The sequence below is a fragment of the Acinonyx jubatus genome, chromosome X, assembly GCF_027475565.1.
Source record: "Acinonyx jubatus isolate Ajub_Pintada_27869175 chromosome X, VMU_Ajub_asm_v1.0, whole genome shotgun sequence".
NCBI lineage: Eukaryota > Metazoa > Chordata > Mammalia > Carnivora > Felidae > Acinonyx > Acinonyx jubatus.
In genome coordinates, this window is record NC_069389.1 from 1256780 (window position 1) to 1279000 (window position 22221).

General features: G+C 55.9%; 1 protein-coding gene across 4 annotated transcripts in view; it reads right to left on the reverse strand.

Moving 5' to 3' along the window:
* DHRSX (dehydrogenase/reductase X-linked) overlaps window positions 1-22221 on the reverse strand; it is a 203218-nt gene that overhangs the window by 77445 nt on the left and 103552 nt on the right. For all 4 annotated transcript variants that reach the window (XR_008289987.1, XR_008289988.1, XR_008289985.1 and 1 more), the window contains exons 5-6: window positions 13776-13983; window positions 4099-4306 (exon numbers count right to left, since the gene is read on the reverse strand). Coding sequence is in view for 1 of the 4 variants with exons in the window: in XM_053202005.1 (XP_053057980.1) it covers window positions 4099-4306; window positions 13776-13983 (416 nt within the window). In the remaining 3 variants the exon portion in view is untranslated. The remainder of the gene's footprint in view (window positions 1-4098; window positions 4307-13775; window positions 13984-22221) is intronic.

The following is a 22221-nucleotide window of genomic DNA, read 5'->3' on the forward strand; positions in this document are numbered from 1 at the left end:
CAGGGCGAGGGAGGAATCCTCCAGAAAGCGATCCGCGTTAAAGAGAACGCTGAGAGCCGAGTTGGAACCATCCGTGTGAAAATCTGCAAACCCACAGAGCTTGCAAAGGCCAATATTTTCATCAGGACGTTAGTATCTCAACTTGACAGAGAGAGCACAGAGGAGGATTTGTGGTTCTGGGGTAAATATCACTACAGAAGTCCCCAGCAAACTGCCTGGGGAATGGGATCCTCTGGTGTGGGGGGCATGAATGGTCAACGACGGGCAGAATCATTCTAGAAACCGGGGACCCTCCACTCTAGGATCCACGTGATCCCAATAAGGGACTTGAGGGAAACAAAAGCAAAGACACATTCATCTCCCTAGATCCCAGTCAACTAGATTCCCAGTTTTCTGGAAAGTGCCAGATATTAAATATTGCTGGTTTCATGGGCCATCTGGTCTCTGCTATAACTACTCAGCTCTGCTGTTGAAACACAAAAAACACGTAAATGAACAAGTGTGTGTGTGTGAATAAAACTTTACTGGCAAAACCACGTGGCCACTGAAAATAGCAAATAAGACATGACCCGGCAATAGCATCTATTAGCTAATTGCGTAGAGAGTAGGTAAGAGCATTTTCAAGAGAGGCACAAAGAAGGGGCGGGGATGGGATTATATTCGCACCTTAAGTCCTCATCTGGCTTCACAAAGGGAAGACTGAAAATCCATTAAAAACAAGACGTCAGGCACAGAATCAACAAAGGTGCAAAGGCCGGAGGCATTCTCAGCCCTTGAACCATGTTTGTGTAAAACTGTCCTTGAAAGCCCATGGAATTCTCCGGAACATGCAGACGGGAGAACCTTCTAGAACCTTCTCAGGCCAGAGCCCACGGTGTTCCCTAGAGAGACTGGGACAGAAACAGTACTGGAGATGCACGGTTGATGCTCTACGGGAACGTTGTTGGAAACCGCAAAGAACGAGAAAGGACCCAGATGTTCCTGACCAAGAGGATAGATCTAAGATTTCAAACACTTAATATGGACTTATTAACTGTGGGTTAAATTGGGTCCTGGCCCCCAAAACACATTTGGAGGTCCTAGCTCCCAGTAGGGTGAAGGGCACGTTACTTGAAAACAGAGTCGTTGCCAATGTGATGAAGGGAAGGGTCTGAGATGAGCCCATCCTAGATCACGATGGCCCTGAATCCAACGACCAGGGGTCCTTGTAGCAGACACAAGAGGAGACACAGACACAGAGGAGAAGCCCCGTGAAGACAGAGACAGAGACGGGAGGGACGTGGCCACGAGCCCAGGGATGCCTGGAGCCCCAGAAGCTGGAAGAGGCAGGAAGGACCCTCCCCTGGAGCCTCAGGAGGGAGAACAGTCCGGGCCCCCTGGATCTCAGTGGCTCTGCCCCCCCTGGATCTCAGTGGCCCTGCCCTGCTTGGGTCTCAGTGGCCCTGCCCTGCCTGGATCTCAGGGGCCCTGCTCCTCCTGGATCTCAGTGGTCCTGCCCTGCCTGGATCTCAGTGGCCCTGCCCCTCCTGGATCTCAGCAGCCCTGCCTGGATCTCAGTGGCCCTGTCCTGCCTGGATCTCACTGGTCCTGGCTGGATCTCAGTGGTCCTGTCCCCACTGGGTATCAGACTTCTGGCCTCCAGAGCTGGGACAGGATAAATTTCTGTGGTTCTTGCCATCCCGTCTGTGGTCATTTGTTTTCGCTCCCCCAGGAAACTGATGTACTGAGAAAAAAAAATCACATATTATTCTACTTCCCTAGGGATCAAAGAAAGCAAAGTTAAATTTCAGAGACACACGTGTGTGAGAGGCTGATAACAAGACAAAGTCAATGCCCTGTGTAGGACGGGGGTTAGATTTTGCAGGTGCATTTTGGGGAAACCCTGGGCACTTTTTTTAAATGTTTATTTATTTTTGACAGAGAGAATGAGAGAGAGAGACAGAGAGACAGAGAGAGAGAGAGAGAGAGACAGAGCATAAGCAGGGGAGGGGCAGAGAGAGAGGGAGACACAGAATCCGAAGCAGGCTCCAGGCTCCGAACTGTCAGCGCAGAGCCTGATGCAGGGGTTGAACTCACAGACTGTGAGATCATGACCTGAGCCCAGTCAGAGGCTCAACCGACTGAGCCCCCCAGGTGCAGCCTGTTCGCACTATTTCTAGTGACATCTCTTCACCCCTGAAACTTCAAGACATCACAAGACAAGTACGGGTATTTACTGAGAATTAACGAAGCACGCGTGCAAGGCGTTAGGATCCTGGTCTCGGCACGTCCAAGATGCGGGGTTCCGGGGCTCCCCCGGGAGCAGCAAGCGATTCTCAGACACCAACCCCTCGGCTCTGACAGGTCCACTCTGAGGCACCTGGATGTGGCCTCAGATGCCACAGGGTAGGACTGTCCCCGATCCCCCACCTTCAGCTGCCAATCGCAAATTCAGGTTGTCATCCCTGCAGTGGAGTGACCTGTGCGTAGACTGGAGGTTCCTCCAAAGCCTCCTCGGTTCCCTCAACCCGCCAGAGGGGCTCGCAGGGGCGTGGGGGAAACATCTCACTGCCTAGCTCACCGGGTGATCATAAGAGGCATAGGTCCAATCTGACTCTAACTGCAGCCGCAGTCCCCTCCCCCCCGGAGGTCAGGGGGGCGGGGCAGAAAGTGCCAAGCCTCTCATCTCGCGGTTGGTTCCCCTGGTAACCAGCCCCCAAAGACTGGGGCTTCTCCAAGGTCCCCTCATTCGCATAACAAAAGACACCCCTCTGGCTCTCCAGGCCGGAAATTCCAAGGGTTTTAAGAGCTCCTGGCCAGAGACCCAGGCGGGAGACCAGAGATTTTTATTATAAATCACAAAGTCACCAGCATCGGGAAAGACATCCAGGAAAGGAAAGACAACTTACTCTTGGGACAACAAAGGTCATAGTGTGAAATCTCAACGCCTGCCCCCGCAAATCAAGTCACACATCCCTCCCGATTAGCTTGCTCTGACGGCCATCGTATCCTATCCTGTGCTATCTTAGTCTCCTCTTGTCTTATCCTATTTTATGCGACCTTATTGCATCCCAGTTGTCCTAGGCTCTAGTCTACCGTAAAAATCTGCCAACAGCCCAAACCTAGAAAGACGGGACCACTGGGTAAGTAAAGAGATATGTCCTCACCGTCCGTTGTGTTTTCTTCAAATCACAGGTAACCTAAAAGCTGATGTGGAAAGAAACACACAGGGAGGGAAGGGACAGAGCAGGAGAGTGAATTCGGATCAGACACAGGGGTGTGGGCAGGGGTGTAGGAAACCTGAGCCTTCCCCTCCAGGATCAGCGGAGAGGGGTGGGCGTTGGGACCCACGGGGTGGGGGCGGGGACCGTGATCAGTAGGCAAGACTCCCTTCAAACGCCTTCCAGACTGATGGAGGAACTCGTCCCAACAAGACAAAAGGCAACGGGGGTGGGGGGTGGGGATCTCTAAACACGACGTTAGCACAGAAACCGGGAAACTTGGATACAGCTGGCCGTCACCCCGTTGGGGGCAACAGGGACTGGGAGGGACGAACATCCAAACAGAGGCGCTGGTGGGTCCCACGGGTGGGATTCGGGCTCAGGCGCAACCTGTGCAACTTCGCGGTGGCAAAGCGGAGGCAGCCTGCGCCCTCCTGGTAAGGACGCTGAGGGACGCAGAGTGACAAAGCTGCCCAGAGACTCCGGTGTGGAGGGCACCCCCACATCCCCGAAGCAGGGGGGAAGGCGGCCCCGAAACACACGCAGCCACTCCGGGAAGCTGGGGCCAAGACCGCGCCCTTCCGACGCCCTTCCGGGGCGCAAGGGTCGCCAGGGACGCCGGAAGCAGCGGCCAGACAAAGAAACGACGATCTGAAATCAACCCGACTTTGATTCAGAGACGCGTGCGCGAATCCTGTCGTCTGCCCCAAACCTGCCGTCTGCCCCGTAGACAGACAAACACCAGCGGTGGTTTGACTACACACGCGGGCGGCTCCCACCGCTGACTGCTGTTGACCCGACGGGGGCACCCGGCCGCGCGTAAGTGGCCCCGAGGTGGCCGCCCCCGGGGCCGCGGACGGCAGGGCCGAGAGCCGCCAGGCGACCGTCGCAGGCTTACCTTGAACGCCCACCAGCCGAGCATCTTCTGGATGAGACGCGTGCCCCAGAAGACGTGTCTGTACAGGTCCGTGTCGACCACCCCGGGGTCGGCCACGTTGGCGGTCACGGGGCTCCCCTGGGCGGCCAGCAGTCTCTGCAGGTGGTAGGTGAACAGGACGAGCGCCAGCTTGCTTTGGGCGTAGGCGCCGTGGGGGGAGTAGCAGCGGCTGCAGGGGCAAAGCGGGACACGCGTCAGACGGGGACGCACCTGTCGCCTGTCGGGTCCCTCACCTGCCCTGTCCCTCACCTGTCCGGTCCCTCACCTGTCCGGGTCCCTCACCTGTCCAGTCTCTCACCTGTCCGGTCTCTCACCTGTCTGCGTCCCTCACCTGTCCAGTCCCTCACCTGCCGTGTCTCTCACCTGTCCGGTCCCTCACCTGTCCGCATCCCTCACCTGCCCTGTCCCTCACCTGTCCGCGTCCCTCACCTGTCCAGTCTCTCACTGGTCCGGTCTCTCACCTGTCTGCGTCCCTCACCTGTCCAGTCCCTCACCTGCCCTGTCTCTCACCTGTCCGGTCCTTCACCTGTCCGGTCCCTCACCTGTCCGGTCTCTCACCTGTCCGGTCCCTCACCTGTCCGCATCCCTCACCTGCCCTGTCCCTCACCTGTCCGCGTCCCTCACCTGTCCAGTCTCTCACTGGTCCGGTCTCTCACCTGTCTGCGTCCCTCACCTGTCTGCGTCCCTCACCTGCCCTGTCTCTCACCTGTCCGGTCCTTCACCTGTCTGGTCCCTCACCTGTCCGGTCTCTCACCTGTCCGGTCTCTCACCTGTCCGGGTCCTGCATCTGTCCCATCCTGCACCTGTCTGGTCTCTCACCTGTCCGGTACCTCACCTGTCCGGATCCCTCACCTGCCCTGTCTGTCACCTGTCCGTTCCCTCACTTGTCCTCGTCCCTCACCTGTCCGGTCTCTCACCTGTCCGGGTCCCGCACCGGTCCCATCCCGCACCTGTCCGGTCTCTCACCTGTCTGGACCCTCACCTGTCCGGGTCCCTCACCTGTCCGGTCTCTCACCTGTCCGCGTCCCTCACCTGTCCGGTCTCTCACCTGTCTGGGTCCCGCACCTGTCCCGTCCCGCACCTGTCTGGTCTCTCACCTGTCCAGTCCCTCACCTGTCCGGGTCCCTCACCTGCCCTGTCTCTCACCTGTCCGGTCCCTCACTTGTCCTCGTCCCTCACCTGTCTGGTCTCTCACCTGTCCGGGTCCCGCACCGGTCCCATCCCGCACTTGTCTGGTCCCTCACCTGTCCGGGCCCCTCACCTGCCCTGTCTCTCACCTGTCCGCGTCCCTCACCTGCCCTGTCTCTCACCTGTCCGGTCCCTCACCTGCCCTGTCCCTCACCTGTCCGTGTTCCTCACCTGTCCCATCCCGCACCTGCCTGGGTCCCTCACCTGTCTACGTCCCTCACCTGCCCCCTTCCTTATCTGTCCGGTCCCTCACCTGTCCGGTCTCTCACCTGTCTGGACCCTCACCTGTCCGGGTCCTTCACCTATCCGGTCTCTCACCTGTCCAGTCTCTCACCTGTCTGGTCCCTCACCTGTCCGGTCTCTCACCTGTCTGGGTCCCACACCTGTCCCGTCCCACACCTGTCTGGTCTCTCACCTGTCCGGTCCCTCACCTGTCTGGGTCCCTCACCTGTCCAGTCTCTCACCTGTCCGGTCTCTCACCTGTCCGGTCCCTCACCTGCCCTGCCCCTCACCTGTCCGTGTTCCTCACCTGTCCCATCCCGCACCTGCCTGGGTCCCTCACCTGTCTGCATCCCTCACCTGCTCCCTTCCTTATCTGTCAGGTCCCTCACCTGTCCGGTCTCTCACCTGTCTGGACCCTCACCTGTCCGGGTCCCTCACCTATCCGGTCTCTCACCTGTCCAGTCTCTCACCTGTCTGGTCCCTCACCTGTCCGGTCTCTCACCTGTCTGGGTCCCGCACCTGTCCCGTCCCGCACCTGTCTGGTCTCTCACCTGTCCGGTCCCTCACCTGTCCGGGTCCCTCACCTGCCCTGTCTCTCACCTGTCCGGTCCCTCACTTGTCCTCGTCCCTCACCTGTCTGGTCTCTCACCTGTCCGGGTCCCGCACCGGTCCCATCCCGCACCTGTCTGGTCCCTCACCTGTCCGGGCCCCTCACCTGCCCTGTCTCTCACCTGTCCGCGTCCTCACTGCTGGTCCCTCACTGTCCAGTCTCTCACCTGTCTCTCACTGTCGCTCCTCACCTGCTCTCCCTGCCGGTCCCTCACCTATCCGGTCTCTCACCTGTCCAGTCTCTCACCTGTCTGGTCCCTCACCTGTCCGGTCTCTCACCTGTCTGCGTCCCTCACCTGTCCGGTCTCTCACCTGTCTGGGTCCCGCACCTGTCCCGTCCCGCACCTGTCTGGTCTCTCACCTGTCCGGTCCCTCACCTGTCCGGGTCCCTCACCTGTCCGGTCTCTTACCTGTCCGGTCTCTCACCTGTCCGCGTCCCTCACTTGTCTGGGTCCCTCATCTGTCCGCATCCCTCACCTGTCTGGCCCCTCACCTGTCCGCGTCCCTCATATACCCCATCCCTCACCTGTCTGGGTCACTCACCTTTCCGGGCCCCTCACCCGTCCACGTCCCTCACCTGTCTGTGTTCCTCACCTGTCCCATCCCGCACCTCTTCAGTCTCTCACCTGTCCGGGTCCCTCACTTCTCCATGTCCCTCACCTGTCCCGTCCCTCACCTGTCTGGGTCCCTCATCTGTCCGTGTCCCTCACCTGTCCGCATTCCTCACCTGCCCAGGTCCCTCACCTTTCTGGGTCCCTCACCTGCCCCATCCCTCACCTGTCCGGGTCCCTCACCTGTCTGGGTCCCTCATCTGTCCACATCCCTCAACTGTCTGGCCCCTCACCTGTCCGGGTCCCTCACCTGCCCTGTCCCTCACCTGTCCCCGTCCCTCACCTGCCCCATCCCTCACCTGTCTGGGTCACTCACCTTTCCGGGTCCCTCACCCATCCATGTCCCTCACCTGTCCCATTCTGCACCTGTCCAGCCCCTCACCTGCCCCGTCCCTCACCTGTCTGGGTCCCTCATCTGTTCCCATCCCTCAACTGTCTGGCCCCTCACCTGTCTGGGTCCCTCAACTGCCCTGTCCCTCACCTGTCCGTGTTCCTCACCTGTCCCATCCCTCACCTGTCCGGGTCCCTCACCTGTCCAGGTCCCTCACCTGTCCAGGTCCCTCACCTGTCTGCGTCCCTCACCTGTCCCATCCCTCACCTGTCTGGGTCCCTCATCTGCCTGGGACCCTCACCTGCCTGGGTCACTCACCTGCCCTGTCCCTCACCTGCCCCATCACTCACCTGTCCAGGTCCCTCAGCTGTCCGTGTCCCTCACCTGCCCCGTCCCTCACCTGTCTGGGTCCCTCACCTGCCCCATCCTTCACTGTCTGGGTCCATCACCTGTATGGGTCCCTCACCTGCCCCATCCCTCATCTGTCCGTGTCACTCACGTGTCCCATCCCACACCTGCCTGGGTCCCTCACCTGTTTGCATCCCTCACCTGCCCCCTTCCTCATCTGTCCAGTCCCTCATCTGTCTGGCTCCTCACCCATCTGTGTCCTTCATCTGCCTGAGCCCCTCACCTGTCCGCATCCCTCACCTGTCCGCGTCCCTCACCCACCCAGGTCCCTCGCCTGTCTGCGTCCCTCACCTGCCTGGGTCCCTCACCTGCCCAGGTCCCTCACCTGTCCCATCCCTCACCTGCCTGTGTCCCTCACCTGTTGGGAGTCCCTTACCTGCCTGCACCCACGGGCCTCCAACCTGCCCTCTGCCCCTGGAGCATCCTAACTGGGTTTCCACTCCCCTGCACATGGGGTTTTTCCCGTTTGTAGGGCCTCCACGCGGCCTCAGTGCTCAGGAGTCATGCAGGTACCTGGCGTTACGCTCGAGAACTGAGCAGAAAGCCATACATTTCAGCGTTTGTAAGGATGTGTCAATTCTTCCTGTCTGCCTTTATTTTTTATTTCATTAAAAAAAACCGTTTATTTATTCTGAGAGAGAGCACGAGCAGCAGGGAGGTGCAGGGAGAAAGACCGGGGGAGACTCCCAAGCAGGCTCCACACTGTCAGCGCAGAGCCTGATGCAGGGGCTCGGACTCAGGAACCGTGAGCTCAGGACCGGAGCCAAAATCGAGAGTCCGACGCTCAGCGGACTGAGCCACGCCTCCAACACGAGATGAAAACAGAGCCCAGAGCCCAGCTCTGGAAGCCTGGGATGTATGGGACCGGGCTGTTTTTATCTTTCAAGTCATTTTGCAGCCGTGAAGTATGTAGTTAAGTTTCATAGTCCATTTACAGAAACGCACGTTTGAGTTTTGTCAAAGTTGTGACGTCTGTCGTCTCATAATGTGCTTGGAACGTGATTACAACGTTTTAAAGCCGGTGTTTTCTTTGTTCCTTTTTGGTTTTTTTTCTTTTGTTTGGTTTTCTTTTGTGTTTGTTTTTGTTTTTTAATGTTTTTATTTATTTTTGAGACAGAAACAGAGCATGAGCAAGGGAGGGTCTGAGAGAGAGGGAGACACAGAATGTGAAGCAGGCTCCAGGCTCTGAGCTGTCAGCACAGAGCCCGACATGGGGCCTGAACTCACGGACTGTGAGATCCTGACCCAAGGTGACGTTGGATGCCCAACTGACTGAGCCACCCAGGCGCCCCATTGTTTTTTGAGCAGTTGTGGGTTCACGGCGACTAAGGGGTGCTGTAGAGCTTCCCACACACCCTCTGCCTGTCCCTGCTCATGCACAGCCTCCCCCATGACCGGCATCCCCCCCGGACGGTGCTTGGGTACAAGTGATGAATGTGGACGGACCACCCAGAGCCCAGAGTTTAATTTACGTGAGGCTTTATTCTCGGTGGTGCACATCCTACGGGTTTGGGCAAAGGTACAGTGACCTCTAAGCACCATTATGGTCCCAAACACAATAGATTCACGGCCCAAAAAGCCCCGTGTGCCCCTCCTCTCCAGCCCTGCCTCCTCCCCAACCCCAGGCCACCACCGATCTTTCTACTGTCTGCATAGTTTTGCCCTTTCCAGAATGTTCTACCGCTGGAGTCATATTGGCTTGTTTCACTGCTGAAGGACACCTAGGCGGCTTCCCAGTTTCGGGAACGAGGAATAAAGGTGCCAGACACATCTGTGTGCAGGTTTCCGAGGGGGCACGTTTTCCGGTCCAGGGGTCTGGCCGGGGGTCCGTCCCATTTCTGCTGGAGATGAACCCCCGGCTCCTGTGTCTTAACGGATGAGTGCGGGGGGCAGGTCCGCGAGGGTAACACCGCACAAAGTTGCCACAGGCCGTTTGCCAACAGAATGGAAACCGGGCTGTTACGGAGGGAGGGAGGAAGAGAAAACTACAGGGCGGTTCAGAGCACAGATTCCCTGCCTGATCCAACACAAGCCCTAAACCCTCAATTATCGTCAACACACTGGGAGTTTTTTCTTTTTGGGGCCGATTTCTCCTCTCCGCTTCCCGCAGGGGAGAGGACAAGGCCGCAGGAAACAGGCGGTCATTTACTGCAGGCAGATCGATGCCGACTTTCCTCTTGGCTTCTGGCCACTGGCGACGGGCCGTGTGCGTGCAAGCATTGCACGGAATTCCCAAGATTGCCCGGGTCGGGGTGAAGGTCGGGGCCTTTCAAGGGTATGATACTTAAGTATGCACGTTTCCCAAGGAAAAATTGATGTGTTATGTGATTATGGTTTTATACGGCAGAAGGGAGAAGAAAGCAGTAAAAATCTTTAAAAATACTTTGCAGGGCCGGGACGGGGGGGAGTCAATACATTTTTCCAGAGGACAGAGGAAGAAAGTCTAAGAGGACAAGTAATTTCATGAGACGTCCCCCGGCGGACTTACAGAGAAAGAGTCGTCCGAGGCAGAAATGGAAAAGAATCAAAGCAAATAAACAGAAGGACGTGACTCCCCACTGAGGTTTGTAAATAGAACCCCAAGGACTTGGAAAGGCAGCCGGTGCGGCGAACAAGGAAGAGGCTGAATGTTAACAGATGAAAGGGAGCAGGGAGACAGCGTCCAAGAACGGTTCTCGCTGCATCGGGATAAACGAATTCAGGAAACGTGTGCGTGGCTGGGTTCTACACGGAACGGTTAACTGCTTGCTTTCGTAATACGTGGTGTCAAAAACCAGAATGCAAACCGTGAGAATACATGCTTGTTTTCTATAAATACGAACATATTTGGGTAATTAGTTAAAGAATAATTCGAAGGCTAATCTGAAACAAAAGTTACAGGTGGTAATGTGGTACGTTGTGTGGGGGGAGGGCAGAAAAACGTTCCTCCTAGACTTTTGAGTGCTGTCCATGAGGTCTGCAAATTAAATTGAGAACTGCTAGATCAACAGGGGAAAGTCACATCAATGTTATTCTTGACTTTACATCTGTAGGGGGAACTTCATAAAAGACCGTTAGGCTTGGGTTTATATACCATTTAACCAAGGTTGGGAAATGGTGGAGGAGTGAGTAGACAAAGAAAAGGGGGTTTGGGCTGCCAGAGGTGATAAATAATTGTGGGAGGACGGAGGCAGACCTGGGTGGGCGCATCTGTAAGCGGCAAACATTGCCACAGGCGTCTGGAACCGACTCTGCCCCCAAGAGCCTCGGGAAGGAGCGTGCCCCTCACCGCCTGGATGTCTAGCCTCCAGAGCTGGCAGAGACTCAGGTCCTGTGGTTCTAAGCCACGCGGGCTGTGGTGCCTTGTTACGGACGCCCCTGGACGACGTCGTGCGATCCACGGACATTCACACACCAGCTCTGCCCAGAGGAGCATGTGTGTTAGTGGTACACGGGCAGCCGTTTCTTCATCCGGGAGATTGGCAAACTTTGCCACGAGGAGACCCTCGTGCGTTCTGAGGACGGGAACCGGGACGGGGATACACGTCTGCTTTGGGCCCACGGAGGGGAGAGAGCGTGGTCCCAGGCCCTTCCTTGCCCGGCACATCGTGGTGAACAGTGGTCACCCTTGGTGTCGAACCCAAGCTGGGGTAGCGCAGATAAGACCCACAGAGGACCTCGTCGGTCCTCAGGTGTCCACGGCTACAGGAGGCTGGACAGCGACACAAGCCGGGGTGCAGGGCAGTCTAGACGTTGCTGGAAAGGTGTTTTCTTAGCTGGGAATAACACTGAAATCGGTAGATTTGGAGGAAAGCGGGTCACCCTCCAAGGGGCGGGTGGGCCTCGTCTAATCAGTTGAAGGTTTTAAGAGGAAACATGGCGTTCCCTTCAAAGAGGAAGGGATTTGGCCTGGAGACTGCAGCTTTGAAATACTCCCTGAACTACCAGTTTTTAGGCTCCAGATGGCAATTCTGACTCTTAGTTGCTTCACCAGCCTGCTTGTCAACCCCACAGAGGCGGGATTTGTCAGTCTCTCTGATCTGTGAGCCAATTCGTTAACGAAATCCATCCAGGGGCTCCTGGGTGGCTCAGCTGGTTGGACGGGTGAGTGTCGATTTCCGCTCAGGTCACGGTTTCACCGTTTGTGGGCTCGAGCCCCACGTCGGGCTCTGTGCTGACAGCTCGGAGCCTGGAGCCTGCTTCGGATTCTCTGTCTCCCTCTCTCTCTGCCCCTCCCCTGCTCACGCTCTGTCTCTCCCTCTCTCAAAAATAAACATTAAAAATTTTTTTAAATAAAAAAAATTTAAAAAGCAACAAAAAAAACCCCAAATCGATGCACCTCTGTCTCATAATATATATATAATAATCCATCTTATGTAATATATATTTATATATAACATATATAAACATATTATATATATATATATATATATGTTTTAACTTAAACAATGATAGTTTTATCCCCTCCTCCCAAAACGAAATCTATTTTTTTAAATAAAGCTATCCGTTTCTTCATGAGTCAGTTCCATTGATTACCAGCAATTTTTAACAGACTCTGCCCGTGTGGGTTTTGGAATGCTTTACCATATCCTGATTTATGCCTTTGCAAGAACACGGATTGCCAGAAAATCCGTCCTGCCGGTTATCACTACCTCCCAGGGCTGTTTCCATCAGGTGGAGGCCGGGGACCGAGTGCTTGTGTCGGGCTCTGTGCTCACAGCTCGGAGCCTGGAGCCTGCTTCGGATTCTGTGTCTCCCTCTCTCTCTTTCCCTCCCCTGCTCGTGCTCCGTCTCTCCAAAATGAATAAACATGAAAAACAATTAAAAAAAATGAAAAAAACAAAAAAAATTCCTACAACTAAAGTATGCATTTCAGGATGTAGTAACACAAAACACGACAAAATGTTTGCATAAAGTTATTCAATGATTCCGATCACAGCGGAAAGTGTCAATTGCTCGGTTTGTACCGCTGGGCCGTCTTCTTTCCTGGGATGGAGTTTTGAGTCTATGAGTGACTGACTAGTGATATTAAGGAGATTTTTAAAAAATGAGGGGCGCCTGGGGGGCTGAGTCGGTTGAGCTTGTGACTTCGGCTGAGGTTATGATGTCACGGTTGGTGGGTTTGAGCCCCGCGTGGGGCTCTGTGCTGATGGCTCAGAGCCTGGAACCTGCTTCACATTCTGTGTCTCCCACTCTCTCTGCCCCTGCCCCATTCAGTCTCTGTCTCTGTGTCTCTGTGTCTCTCTCTCAAAAATAAACATTAAGAAATATTTTTTAAAAAGTTAAATACAGAAGGGCTTCTGGGTGGCTCAGTCTGTTAAGCATGTGACTTTAGCTCAGCTCATGATCTCACAGTCCGTGAGTTCAGGCCCCACATCGGGCTCTGTGCTGACAGCTCAGAGCCTGGAGATGCTTCAGATTCTGTGTCTCCCTCTCTCTCTGCCCCTCCCCTGCTTGCACTTTGTCTCTCTCTCTCTCTCTCAAAAATAAACATTAAGAAATATTTTTTAAAAAGTTAAATACTGAAGGGCTTCTGGGTGGCTCAGTCTGTTAAGCATGTGACTTTAGCTCAGCTCATGATCTCACAGTCCGTGAGTTCAGGCCCCACATCGGGCTCTGTGCTGACAGCTCAGAGCCTGGAGATGCTTCAGATTCTGTGTCTCCCTCTCTCTCTGCCCCTCCCCTGCTTGCACTTTGTCTCTCTCTCTCTCTCTCTCTCTCTCTCAAAAATAAACATTAAGAAATATTTTTTAAAAAATTAAATACAGAAGGACTTCTGGGTGGCTCAGTCTGTTAAGCATCTGACTTGGCTCAGCTCATGATCTCACAGGTGAGTTCAGGCCGCACATCGGGCTCTGTGCTGACAGCTCAGAGCCCAGAGCCTGCTTCCCATTCTGTGTCTCCCTCCCTGTCTCTGCTCCCACCCTGCTCGACCTGTGTCTCTCTCTGTCTCTCTCAAAACCAAATAAACATTAAGAAAAGATGAAAACAAAGCGAGCCTCGGTTTTGGTTTCCCCACGTGTGACCCGAGCCTCCTGTGGGTTCACCGACAAGCACTTCTGGGCCCTACCGATGGGCCCATCGCGGCCGGCGCTTACTTGTGTGGCCGCCGAGCAGAAGGTGGTTCGTGGACGACGGTCACCGTAAGTGTCGCTGGGACGCGCTGGCCGCCCGCGGGGCTGGGGTGCACCGGCTCCCGCGACCCTGAGCCCGAGCCCCGCGCCCTCCCGCGCCCTCCCGCGCCCACGGCCGGTCTCGAGCCCCCCGCAAGGCCCCCCGCGGGCGCGCACCTGCCGTGCAGGTCGCGCATGCGCAGCTCGCCCACGTAATGCGTGGCGGAGGAGACGGTCACCACCCTGGCGGTGCGGCCGGGACGTCCGGCCTCTTTCAGGCAGTCCAGCAGGAGGTTGGTGAGGACGAAGTGGCCCAGGTAGTTCAGCCCGAAGTGCTCCTCAAATCCGTCTCTGGTCTTCCTCTGCGGGACCATCATCACGCCGGCTGGAAGAAAGGGGGTTCCGGGGCGGGTTACGACGGGGGGACGGGGGGCGCTGTGGCACACGCGGGCTGCAGGGCGGCGGACACACGCCCGGGCCTGCAGTGGGAACGATGCCAGGAGGGGCACACGGCCCCGTGCTCGGCAAGACTCGTAAGAGACAGGCGTGTGCAAGATGCTGAGAATGAGCCGAGTCAGCAACAGGTGCCCCCGACCAGCCCGGAAGTTCATTCTTCCGGAGAGAAGGGCCGTCGGCGCAAACAAAGACTCCCTTTTCCAAGGAGCTTCCTGGCCAGGGCGGAGCGGGCAGGGCCCACAGCCTGCTTGCTCCCCGAGCCCCTTCAGCGACAGCACCCACCCCACCCCCCACCACGCACAGGGCACCCACAAATCCACTCAGTCCTCAGGGTGCCCTGTGCAAAACACATTCCTGGGGCGCCCAGGGAGCTCAGTCGGTGAAGCGTCCGACTTCGGCTCAGGTCACGATCTCACGGTTCATGAGTTCAACCCCTGCATCAGGCTCTGCGTTGACAGCTCGGAGCCTGGAGCCTGCTTCCGATTCTGTGTCTCCCTCTCACTCTGCCCCTCCCCTGCTCGCGCTCTGTCTCTCTCTCTCAAAAAATAAAATGAAACGTTAAAAAAATAAATAAAAAAAAAAAAAAGAAACACATTCCTAAAAGCAAGTTCTCTGCTTGCTACCTGCGTTCTCCCCCAGGTCCGAACACCCGCACGCCCATCAGGGCAACGCTCGGCTGAGTCCCAGTCCCTGAATCTTCTCCACGGATGCCACGGCTTCCAGGTGTGCAGGAACCACACCCGGGCCACGTGGCTCCAGGTCCTGGAGGGCCAGCTTGCTAGGGACCCAGATGCGTGTGTGTGCGGGCGTGTTTTACGGGCATGCCATTCTGCGTGTGTTTCAACAGGTGTTGGAGACACAGTTGCATATGGGCATGCATTTGCACACACGTGCACACGTCACACACACACACGGATACACATGGGTCTTACACGTGCAACAAAGGGCGTATCCCGACAGGCACTAAAACTCAGCAAAGGAAACGTTCGCAAAGGGCACCGAGCATCTGCTCCTACAAGCGGATGCGAAGCCTGGCATTTTGGGAAAACATTAACGCCTCCCCAGCAGTGCCGTTGTCTTGACTGTTCTGTTGAGGGTGATGAAGTCAGATGAGCAGAGCTCTGTCCGGGCCGGGAGGGTCATGAACTCCTGGTCGGGGGAGCCTCGCTCGCCACGCACCCCGGCTTGCACGAGGCTGGTGGGGAGGGAAGTCAAGGCGGCCGTGAAGCAAGGCTGCGCATGTTGACTTTGGAGCCTCTAGGATGGGGGTGGTTGGTAACACAGCAGTAGCCACTGGCATGGCAGGGCAGGCCAAAGTTTTCAATTCCTGAGACGTCAGTTCATGGCAAAATTATCAATTCCTGGGACATCACTGCATGCCCAAATTATCAATTCCTGGGACATCACTGCATGCCAAAGTTATCAATTCCTGGGACATCAGTTCATCCCCAAATTATCAATTCCTGGCACATCGGTGCATGTCCGCAATCACTTCCTGGAACATTACTGTATGCATAAATGGTCAGTTCCTGGAAAATCCCTGCATCGTGCATTATCAATCCTGCATCAGAGAGCCCCACATCTGAGAACACCAAACACAGCCTTCCAAGTATCCGAATTCATTGGAAAGTACCCCGCATAGAGGGATAGGGGCATCAGTAGGGCATGTGGGTCTCAACAGGGATTGTTCGGAATTTGGGGGTGTTGACCTGGGTGAGGTCCTAGGGCTACGACCTGCTTAGTTAAGGACAACCTGTTATAAGACAAATGGCTCAGGGAGGTTACTGCCCTCCTCGTGATGGCCTTGGAGACCCTGGACATTGGTAGCAGAGACGACCGTGGGGGGACTCTGGGCAGGTGCACGGACTTTGGGTTCCCCCCACCCCGGGGCCGCAGTGCTGGACTCATCACTCTCAGCCTTTGCGGGGCGCACACGGTCCGCTATTCGGGCACACGTGCTGAAGGACAAATACAGCCTCGTCTTCCAAAGGCTGAACGTATCCTACTCATTGAGTTTCCATGGTGGGCAATGGGGTGATAATGTCCCCAAGGAAATGTGAGGTAACTGTGGAGCCGGGGGGAGGATATGCCAACTTGGATCTCTGTTCGATTCGAGTTCCGCCGTCAGATCCCAGCGCAAACTCACAGACCCAGACTCTGAGGATCGGACGATAATGATGCTCTGGACAAAGAAGTTCAAGGTTAGTCCGGAAATCCTACCCGGTTATCAGAGTGAATCCCTGGGGTAAACAGCCTCCTTGGGGAAAGCGTGCTTTCGCAAGAGTGGCGAGGACGCCGTGGCCGCGAATACATTTGGCCAGCGCCTGGAAATGTCCAATCCATCCTGGGGCTCGCAGAAGCGCGGTGGGGGGGGGCGGTGCCTGCACCCCGGAGGCTGTGCCTGAAGCCGTGTGGGGTCCCCTGCGCATTCCTAACGAGAATCTCCTCCTTCATCCATATTCTAAAGGAAAATATGCTGGAGACCTCCCCACAGCACAGCTTGGCCCATCTCAGATGCTAACACTTATGGCATGTCTCCTACGTGCCCAGGAAGAAATGTTTTTTAATGTCTGTTTCTGAGATTGAGTGGGGGAGGGGCAGAGAGAGAGGGAGACAGAATCCGAAGCAGGTTCCAGACTCCGAGCTGTCCACCCAGAGCCCGACACGGGGCTCGAACTCACGGACCGCGATATCGCCACCCGAGTCGAAGTCGGACGTTCAGCCGACCGAGCCCCCCAGACGGCCCTCTTTTTAGGAATTGTTGACGTTGGGAAATGCATCCATCAGAGATACGGGAAGGAGTCCTACGAGGATAAAACATCACCCCGTGCAGCCATTTCAAACCTACCCAGGCACAGGTGCGGAGATGGGAGAAAGGATAAGTAAAATTTTGACGGGAATACACTATGAATGCTGAGCCGTCTCCGCAGATGTCCTATTGATCCCTCTTGTGTGAGATAAATCGTCAGCATGGGTCCCGAGCCTCCAAAAAGAGGCAGTCTGGGTCTATATCCATCCCGGCAGCAAATGCAAACACAATTTCCCGCCTGAAGTACTTAACATTTACAACATCTCGATCGCTCCGATGTGGAAGAATTTAAGATAAAGTTAACAAAACAAAACAAAACAACAGACGGGTACCTGGCTGGCTCAGTCAGTGAAGTGTCTGATTCTTGATCTCAGCTCAGGTCTTGATCTCAAGGTTGTGAGTTCAAGACCTGCACTGCGCTCCATGCTGGGCATAAAGGCTATTTAAAAAAAAAAAATGAGGGGCGCCTGGGTGGCGCAGTCGGTTAAGCGTCCGACTTCAGCCAGGTCACGATCTCGTGGTCCGGGAGTTCGAGCCCCGTGTCGGGCTCTGGCCTGATGGCTCAGAGCCTGGAGCCCGTTTCGGATTCTGTGTCTCCCTCTCTCTCTGCCCCTCCCCCGTTCATGCTCTGTCTCTCTCTGTCCCAAAAATAAATAAACGTTGAAAAACAAAATTCTTTAAAAAAAAAATTAAAAAGAAAAGAAAGGCAGAAATTGTAGCTTCCCTCGGCCCCTGGGAGGTCCCTTCATGGAACACAGCTGGGGCTGGTTCCAGGAGGCAGGTGCTTGGATAATAGGATGTGGGTCCTCTGATCCCACATCCTTGGAAACAGTCAGCTGGGGGGTAGGACGCACTGTCCCAGAGGAGGGTCCTGGGCGAAAGGTTTTGGGAAATTCTGCAGACCCTCTAGGACCCTGAGGAAGCCATGGCCAGGGTCCTGCTGGGAGAAGCCCCGAGTTGGAAAAACGTGTGTGCGCCTGTTGACCCCGGGGCCCCCCCAAACCCTCATAAATAATCCCGCCTCACAATTCACACGAGACACGGCTCGGCTGAATGCGCGTGCCCACAGACCACGGCACGAGGCCCATGGGAAACGCCCTCCCTTCCTGCAAGTCAAGGCCAGTCTGAGCCGAGCCCCCATCCTGGGTCCCCGGGATGCCGCTCCTGGAGCCAGAGACGTTCTGCACAGGTCACAGGTGGGATGAGGGCTTTCCTGTCGTGCACACGACTGTGCTGTCATCGAGGAGGGGGGTCTCCTACGGTGACACGTCTGGCACAATAATGACTCTCCAGCGACTGAGTCCTCTGCTAGAGAACGATTGCACGAGGTCAGGACTTGCATACCACTGGGCCCTTCCTGCCGGGGAAGCACCAAGCTCCTGGGAGGTGGCTGCAGGGAGCTGAGGGACGACCCCGCCCAGACACGTCCACGACCCGATCCCCACGTGGCAGACAGACTCACGTCCCCAGACACGTCCACATCATGATCTCCACGTGGCGGATGGACTCACGTCCCCAGACACATCCCCGACCCGATCCCCACATGGTGGACAGACTGATGTCCCCAGACACGTCCACGACCCGATCCCCACGTGGGGGAGAGACTCACGTCCCCAGAAACGTCCCCAACCCGATCCCCACATGGTGGACGGACTGACGTCCCCAGACATGTCCACGACCCAATCCCCACGTGGCGGACAGACTCACGTCCCCAGACACTTTCCACGACCCGATCCCTACGTGGCGGACAGACTCACATCCCCAGACACATCTCCCCGACTCGATCCCCACGTGGTGGACAGACTGAAGTCCCCAGAGACGTCCACGACCCCATTCCCATGTGGTGGACAGACTGACGTCCCCAGACACGTTCCTGACCCAATCCCCACGTGACGGACGGACTGTCATCCCCAGACACGTCCACGACCCGATCCCCACGTGGCGGACAGACTCACGTCCCCAACACGTCCCCAACCCGATCCCCACGTGGTGGACGGACTGACGTCCCCAGACACGTCCCCAACCCAATCCCCACATGGTGGACAGACTGACGTCCCCAGACACGTTCCTGACCCAATCCCCACGTGACGGACGGACTGTCGTCCCCAGACACGTCCACGACCCGATCCCCACATGGTGGACAGACTGACGTCCCCAGACACGTCCACGACCCGATCCCCACGTGGCGGACAGACTCACGTCCCCAGACACTTTCCACGACCCGATCCCTACGTGGCGGACAGACTCACATCCCCAGACACATCTCCCTGACCCGATCCCCACGTGGTGGACAGACTGACGTCCCCAGAGACGTCCACGACCCCATTCCCATGTGGTGGACAGACTGACGTCCCCAGACACGTCCCCGAACGGATCCCCACGTGGCGGACACACTCACGTCCCCAGAGACGTTCACATGATGATCTCCACATGGCGGACAGACTCACGTCCCCAACACGTCCCCAACCCGATCCCCACGTGGCGGACAGACTGACGTCCCCAGACACGTCCCCAACCCGATCCCCATGTGGCGGACAGACTCACGTCCCCAGACACGTTCCCGACCCGATCCCCACGTGGCGGATGGACTGACGTCCCCAGACACGTCCATGACCCGATCCCCACGTGACGGACAGACTGACATCCCCAGACACATCCCCAACCCAATCCCCACATGGCAGACAGACTCACGTCCCCAGACACGTCCACGACCTGATCCCCAAGTGGAGGACGGACTGACGTCCCCAGACACGTCCCCGACCCAATCCCCATGTGGCAGACAGACTGACGTCCTCAGACACGTCCCCGACCCGATCCCCACGTGGTGGACGGACTCACGTCCCCAGACACGTCCGCGACCCGATCCCACGTTTGGGACAGACTGATGTCCCTATAGACATTCATGTCCTGACTTCTCTGAGCCTGTGAATATGTGCCCTTACGTGGATAAAGGGACTTTGCAGATGGGGGTGGTTCAGAACCCTGAGATAGGGGTGGTCCTGGATGGCCCCAGTGGTGCAAGGTCTCCACAAGGGTGTTCCCAGGAGGGAGGCGGGAGGCTCAGAGTCGGAGAAGGTGATGTACGCACAGAGCAAACATCACGAAGAGACAGAGGGAGGCCGGGGGTTACACCCTCCACCCCAATGGCTTTGAGAATGAGAGGACGCGTCACGAGTCCAGGAATGCCACCAGCCTCTAGAAGCTCGAAAAGGCAAATCAGTTCAAGAGAAATCAAGGCATGGAAGGAAAACCGAGGGATTGTCCCTTGGGGCCAGTGGCACGTGGGGTCAGGGATTGCACACTGGGCGCGTGGCACCTCTGTGTGGCTGGGGCGTGCTGCAGCGGTGGGGGTCCCGGGCACGGAGGAAGGTGTGTGCGGAGGACAAGTTTGGGCTGACGTGAAGCCAACGTGTGGACGGGATTCCCTACAGACAGAAGACGGACGGGGCAAACAGAAAGCCCGTATTTCCTGTTTACAGGGAAAGGACTGATTTGTGCCAATAAACGTCAGGTGCGCCGTGCGGGAAACCTTGAACAGTATTGGGAAAGGTCCGTGGAGAAGAAAGAAAGATCAATACCGTTCTGAGCCTTCCAGAGAGAACCAGCAGCACTAACAACACCCACAGCGGGTTTGTTCCTGGGGGAAGGAGGCGGATGTGGCGTTAGCTATAACCGTGTGGCACCCGCACATCACCGCCATATGGCCACACAACCGAATGCATTAAAGAGACGGTTGGAGTCGGATCTTCTGAGTCGCAGGCTCTCCGTCTTCCCCTTCAGGGAGTGTTTCCAATCAAACAGGTGCATCGGGCATCACAATGTCTCTCTGTAGCCTGTCCTGCCCACGAATGCCGTTCACACCACAGAAGACGGTGAAACGCGGTAAGACAAAAAGAACACACAGACAGCAGATGCATCCTGGGAGCCGGGTTACCACATGGATGCGGGTGGCACAGCCTCAGGACGTGGATTTACCCTCTCCACTCCGTCCACATGACGCCCACATCGTCAGCCATGTGATTCCTTACCACGGTCCCTTCCATGCCCAATGACTTTGGAGAACAGACTCACTTACGTCTCTGTCGGTGGATAAATTAGCCTCGATGATCCAGGTGGGCTCTTGAACCACAAGACTCCCAGAGTAACATTCTCCCTGCCATCCAACAGATGACTAGTGTTTTTTAAAAATTTTTTCTAATTAACAAAATTGTTCTGAGAAGGAGAACACGTCCAGGGGAGGGGCAGGGAGAAAGGGACCAAAAGAACCCCAAGCAGGTTCCCTGATGTCAACGCACAGCCCCGCGAGGGGCCCTAACTCATAACCGTGAGCTCATGACCTGAGCCGAAGTCAAGAGTTGTAGCAGCAGTTTCCACAATAGCCCAATTATGGAAAGAGCCTAAATGTCCAACAAGCGACGAATGGATAAAGAAGATGTGGTTTATAAATTCAATGGAATGCTACTTGGCAATGAGAAAGAATGGAATCTTGCCATTTGCAGCAACGTGGATGGAACTGGAGGAGATTATGCTACGTGAAATAAGTCAGTCAGAGAAAGACGGATATCGTATGTTTTCACGCATAGGTGGATCTTGAGAAACTTAACAGCAGACCATGGGGGAGGAGAAGGGGGAAAAAAGTTACAGAGGGGGAAGGAGGCAAACCATAAGAGACTCTTAAATACTGAGAACAAACTGAGGGTTGATGGAGGGTGGGGGAGAGGGGAAAGTGGGTGAAAGGCACTGAGGAGGGCACCTGTTGGGATGAGCACTGGGTGTTGTATGGAAGCCAATCTGACAATAAATTATATTAAAAAAAAAAAAGAGTTGGCGGCTTGACCAACTGAGCCACCCAGGCTCCCCCACCCCCGCAACAGATGAATAGTTTAGCAAATATTTTATACGTTTTGGAAAGAAGGTACAGTGGTTGTAGCTCAATGACTTACGGTCATTGTTTTCGCCGTGTTAATACTATCATTTATCTCCTCTACAGTCGACCAGTTGGCCTCCAAGTCTGAAAGCGAGCTGGGACATTCTTCTGGTATGCGTGTTTTTCCGATAGTTTTGGTGCTCTATGTGGATTCAGTTTGGACACGTGAATGGCGCTGCCTCCTCACCGTGGAGGGTTTGGATGAATCTGTAGGACATCTGTCGAGTGTAGCGTGGGAAGATAGGAATGGCTCAGCTCCATGCTGAGAAACCCAGACGTGGCCACGATGCTCTTAAGAGCGGGGCTGAAAGGAGGGGTCCAGGTCAAGGCTAGTTTGTGTTGAAGACGGACAGGTGGGAGGGTGGAAGGCAGGGTAAGGGGACACACAGACCCTGTGTGTCTGTGTGATGAATGTTGGCTTCAGGGAAGAA